Source organism: Amborella trichopoda, chromosome 9, assembly GCF_054954075.1.
Source record: "Amborella trichopoda isolate Santa Cruz 75 chromosome 9, AtrichopodaSantaCruz75HAP2 v2.0, whole genome shotgun sequence".
NCBI lineage: Eukaryota > Viridiplantae > Streptophyta > Magnoliopsida > Amborellales > Amborellaceae > Amborella > Amborella trichopoda.
In genome coordinates, this window is record NC_142344.1 from 43,552,509 (window position 1) to 43,558,220 (window position 5,712).

At 32.5% G+C, this 5,712-nt stretch overlaps 1 protein-coding gene across 1 annotated transcript; it reads left to right on the forward strand.

Moving 5' to 3' along the window:
• The first annotated feature begins 3,210 nt into the window (after positions 1 to 3,210).
• Positions 3,211 to 5,375, forward strand: LOC18438999 (putative glutathione S-transferase). The gene is made up of 2 exons (XM_006849173.2): positions 3,211 to 3,533; positions 4,916 to 5,375. The coding sequence occupies exons 1-2, from the start codon at positions 3,213 to 3,215 to the stop codon at positions 5,273 to 5,275; spliced, it is 681 nt and encodes a 226-aa protein (XP_006849236.1). The 5' UTR covers positions 3,211 to 3,212; the 3' UTR covers positions 5,276 to 5,375.
• Positions 5,376 to 5,712: the final 337 nt, after the last annotated feature.

Consider the following 5,712-nt stretch of genomic DNA (forward strand, 5'->3'; position numbering starts at 1 on the left):
GCCGATAATTATCTATTCTATTCGTCAAGATAAGTATTGCGTAGGTGGATTCAATTTTCATCTTTCTAGAAAGAAATTGTCAACCCCATACTTGCTAACTATGGTCTACCCATAACCACCCGCAAAGAACCAGAGAAAGTTTGTGGAAAATATAAATAAAAATAAAAAAAGAAATTTCATAAAACTGGAAAAACATATTGAACTTTCCAAAAAAAAAAAATCAGAGTATATTAATAGGAAAGGTTTTTTTAAACAATTTTTTCAAATTTTGAAAAAGTCGGGTTTTAAACTTCTTCTTGAAAAGATGGTGTATTTTTACAGATCTATTGAAAAAGTCTCAGATTAAATCGTTTTTTAAAAAAGCGCCTCTTTTTTGAGAACTCGCGATTAAATCGGCGACTTGCTAACTATGGTCATAATCATGGTTAGCAAGTTGGGGATTATCAATAAATCAGCTCACCATGAAATCGGAAACTAATCGTTTTTATTTTAAAAAGTCGGATAAAAAAATCAGATAAAAAAAGTGGATCGAAAAAATACTTCGTGTAACGAGATCACGAATATATCGGATGAGGCTCAAAAACTCGGAGTAAAAAAATCACATATATTTAAAATATTAGAAATTTTAAAACTCTAAATATCTCTCTTACTATAGAAAAATTTAATTGTAGTGAGGAGTAATGCTTTCACTCTATGTATATCACTCAGTATAAATATGAACTCCCTATAAATATAAATTTCAAATATTCAATGCGATATATCTCTAAATCGTAAGATGATTATCTATTCTAATTCGTCAAGATAAGTATTGGGTTGGTGAATTCAATTTTCATCTTTCTAGAAAGAAATTGTCAACCCCATACTTGCTAACTATGGTCTACCCATAATCACCCTTAGAGAACCAGAGAAAGTTTTGGGAGAATAGAAATACAAATAGTAATAGAAATTTCATAAGACTGGAAAAAGATATTGAGCTTTCCAAAAAAAAATTTCAGAAAATTTTAATAGGAAAGTTTTTTTGGAATGATTTTTTCAAATTTTGAAAAAGTCGCGTTTTAAACTATTTTCTGAAAAGATCGTTTATTTGTACCGATCTATTGAAAAAGTAACAGATTAAATCATTTTTAAAAAAGCGCCGCTGTTTTGAAAAAGTCGCGATTAAATCAGCGATTTGCTAATTATGGTCATGATCATAGTTTGACAGGGGATTATCAATAAATTAGCTCACCATGAAATCGGAAACCAATCGTTTTTATTTTAAAAGGTCTGATAGAAAAATAGGGAAAAATATGAATCAGCAAAATACTTCATGTAAAGAGATCGCGAATATATCGGACTAGGCTAAAAAATCGGAGTAAAAAATTGGATATATTTAAAATATTAGAAATTTTAAAACTCTAAATATATCACTCAGTATAGAAAAAATTAATAGTAGTGAAGAATAATGCTTTCCCTCTATATATATCACCCAGTACAAATATGACCTCCCTATAAATATAAATTTCAAATATTCAATGTGATATATCTCCAAATCATAAGATGATTATCCATTCTATTCTTCAAGATAAGTATTGTGTAGGTGAATTCAATTTTCATCTTTCTATAAAGAAATTGTCAAACCCATCCATGCTAACTATGGTCTACCCATAACCACCCGCAGAGAACCAGAGAAAGTTTCGAGATAATAGAAATTGAAATTTCATTAAACTGAAAAAAGATATTGAACTTTCAAAAAAAAAAATCAGAGTATATTAATAGGCAAGTTTTTTTGAACTGATTTTTTCAAATTTTGAAAGAATCGGGTTTTAAACTTCTTCTTGAAAAGATGGTGTATTTTTACCGATTTAATGAAAACGACGTAGATTAAATCATTTTTAAGAGAAGCGTTATTTTTTTGAAAAAGTCGCGATTAAATCGGCGATTTGCTAACTATGGTCATGATCATAGTTAACATGTCAGGGATTATCAATAAATCAGCTCACCATGAATCGGAAACCAATCGTTTTTATTTTTAAAAGTTGGATAAAAAAATAAGGTAAAAAATATGGATCGGCAAAAATACTTCGTGTAAAGAGATCGCGAATATATCGGACTAGGCTCAAAAAATCGGAGCAAAAAGATCAGATATAATTAGAATATTAGAAAATTTAAAACTTTAAATATATCACTCCGCATAGAAAAATTAATAGTAGCCAGGAGTAATGCTTTCACTCTATATATATCACTCAGTATAAATATGACCTCCTTATAAATATAAATTTCAAATATTCAATGTGATATATCTCTAAATCATAAGACGAATATCTATTCTATTCATCAAGATAAGGGCTGGGGTAGGTGAATTCAATTTTCGTCTTTCTAGAAAAAAATTGTCAGCCCCCTACTTGCTAACTATGGTCTATCCATAACCACATGCAGAAAACCAGAGAAAGTTTTGGGAGAATAAGAAATAAAAATAGAAATAAAAATAGAAATAGAAATTTCATAAAAACTGGAAAATCTTGGGATACTATTTGGGCAATCTTGGGATACTATTTTATAGGTTAGTTGTTAGGTTCTGTACATCACATCCCCAAACATTTGGGCGGTTTGTATGGAGCCAAGGCTCTAAACAATAAAATTAGAGCTCATATTCAAATAGTGTCGAGAAATGTTGTTTCAATGCTGGAAATCTTTGACTAGCCTTAAAATATATTTTCATCGTTAATTATGAAATTTAAGGCTTGAAAAATAGTGTAGATCGAGCAGATATATGAAAACTTGAATTACTTAAATATTGACATTCCAAAAATGTGTTACAAGATGCACTACTTCCAAAACTTGAAATCCATTTTTTTTTCTGAAGTCGGTACATCTTGATAACGAGATGATTAACTTGAAGATATTTTGACATCAAAACAACTTCTTCTAATAAAAATTTTGAGGTAGGCTCTAATTTGATTGTTTAGAACCTAGGCTTATACATAAACCTTTCCCAAATGATATCCTTAAGTTTTGCCTAAAGTAGTAGATAGATAGATAATAAATCTGGTAAAATAAACGTTACCAACCACTTCTTTTCAAATTCTTGGGCAGGAGGAATGTCTTTTCTTCCCATTATAAGCGAAAATAAAACTAAAAAGAATTTCTACTCCTGCAGGAGTATACCATCCATTTACTCACGCAAAGTTTCTATAAAAAGGGGCAAAGTAGTATTGCTTACTCGCATAAAAATGGCGTCCAAAGAGCAAAGAGTGAGGTTGTTGGGAACTCTTGGTAGCACATTTGCTTACAGGGTACAACTCGCCCTCACCCTAAAGGGAATTGAGTATGAATATGTAAAAGAAGACCTCAAAAACAAGAGTCCTCTTCTCTTGGAAGCCAACCCTGTGAAAAAGAAGGTCCCCGTGCTCATTCATGGTGAAAAACCCATTTGTGAATCGGTGGTGATATTAGAATATATAGAGGAAATCTGGCCGGAAAACCCCATTTTGCCCAAAGATCCCTATGAGAGGGCTCGAGCTCGATTCTGGGCAAAATTCATCGATGAGAAGGTAATATTCGTAATTTATTGTTGCGCGATATATTGAAGGTCTAAAGACTCCTACATCTAGATATACAAGTCTTTAGATTGAATTTGTGGATTAGATGAGTACCAAGTATTTTCTCTTAATGACTAGGCCTCAACCTCAATGACTAGGCCTCAACCATGAGGTCGATGACACCTATTGCCAATAAAAATGAAAAAGTGAAACAAAGAAAGATCAAAGATGGATATTAGGTTTTATGAAGGGCTGTTTTTATTCTATAACATATTTATTTTTGGGCTATGCATGCTTGTAACACCTTCAAAGACATCTTAAATTGCAATTCCATCTTTTTTATCATTTTATTTTTTCAAAATCTACTTTCGAAAATTTTTTATTTATGTAGATCTTGACTATTTTATAAAGCATTACAAGAGTGAATGTTTTATAATATGCAATTTATGCTCTATTTTTTACGATTCATTGTAATTCTTTGTAGATCATTGATCTGCACTATTATTTGAGCATGGACTGAAAGCTGCAATGCATCCAAAACAAGTTTGGACTTTTCCATGTCCTAAATCCATCTGCAGATGGAATTTTTCCCTCTCATAAGTACCTCTGTTTTTTTTTTTTGAGATTTTGGACAAGCGAATTAATTTCCATGAATAACATTGTCATCCTGGAAACCAGGGGAAAAGTATTTAGTCGCCCCATATTTCCACCTTGTACACTTTTTCGGTGGGCCAACGACCATTTTAGGCCCTTCGAATGACCATAAAATTCTTCAATCCTTTTGATTAATAGAAAAAGTATATAAAAGGGTGCAACTGGGTGCAACTTTTCTTCTAGAAATGAAGTTGTAGTAATATATGCTTTTTAGGTTTTGAGTGACTTATGTATAGAATTTAAAATGATTTTAAAAATATGAACTGCTCCAGGCGTAAATTACAAAAAGGGTTGGTCAACCCATTTTTTTTTTATCTTTTCAAAATTGCCTTTAGGTCTGAGTATGGAATCCACGGTGCAAATTTTAACTTTTTGTTTTTTAGTTAGTAGCGCAATGCCCCAAGCTTTAAGATAGTGCGATACTAATGTAAAAACTAAACAAAAAATAAAAAATTAAAACTCAATCTTAGCATGTCCTCTTACTGACGTGCAATTTTAACAAAAATAAAAAATTGGGCAGACTGATCTTGTTTGAAATTTTCACCTATAAATTAAACATTTAGTATTTTAGAAAATATTTTAGGATCCGTACGTAAATCACTCTTTTATTTTCATTGAATGTATAGATTTGACACTATCTTAAAAGGTGTGACACTTGTTGAACGCTAAACCAATCCACCCTCCCAAATTAACTTGGAGATCCATTTGATAAACCGCGTCTTGTTCTTTTCTGCAAACAGATTGTGTCTGCTTGTTGGACTGCCTACAGCACGCAAGGGGTACAACAGGCGAAGGCCCTTGAAGAAGCTCAAGTTGCCCTGAAAGCCCTAGAAGGAGGGATCGAGGGGAAGTTTTTCAGTGGAGAAAATATTGGATTTTTAGATATAGTTGCAAATTTTATAGGCTGGTGGATGGGAGCTCTAGGGGAAGCTGCAAATATAAAGTATTATGATGCTGAGAAGACCCCACTTATTCATTCTTGGATTCAAGAGTTCAGAAACGTTGAGGTTGTGAAAGAGAGCCTTCCTTCTCGTGATTGGCTTGTTGCCTTCTTCAAAGGTCACCGTGAGGCCTTACTTGCCACCGCAATTTCCTCCTAAACTCCTAGTCAATGAATTGTGCACTTTTGAATTGCTTTTTTTATATGCACAATTATTACTCAGGGAATACCAATGAATAAACTGGAGCTTGACTTCCAAATCTATTTCTCGAACCCTTATCTATCTCAATTTTCTGCACTCTCTTTTTCTCTCTCTGTGTCTCTCAACAGCAAATCTTACTGCTTTCTCTCACTCAGTGGTACCAATCTCTCTCTCTCTTCTTCCTCTATATATCTCTTTGCACATGAACAATTATAATAACTTCTTTCTCTATACAAAACAAATTTCAGTCATCCCTCTCCCTCCCACTGTTCGTAGAAATCCAAAGTCATGAGTATAACTAGTATCCTAAATTTCACTAATCCAAATCGAGAATCGATGGAGACCGATCGGTTTTTGGGTAGGGAATTGATCTGATTTTGACGGATCCACACCCA

Excerpts from the sequence above, each read along its gene's own strand:
- LOC18438999 (XM_006849173.2), top strand. The coding sequence starts at position 3,213 with ATGGCGTCCAAAGAGCAAAGAGTGAGGTTGTTGGGAACTCTTGGTAGC. Across the intron at positions 3,534-4,915 it reads CAAAATTCATCGATGAGAAG|ATTGTGTCTGCTTGTTGGAC; the intron begins GTAATATTCGTA and ends TTCTGCAAACAG.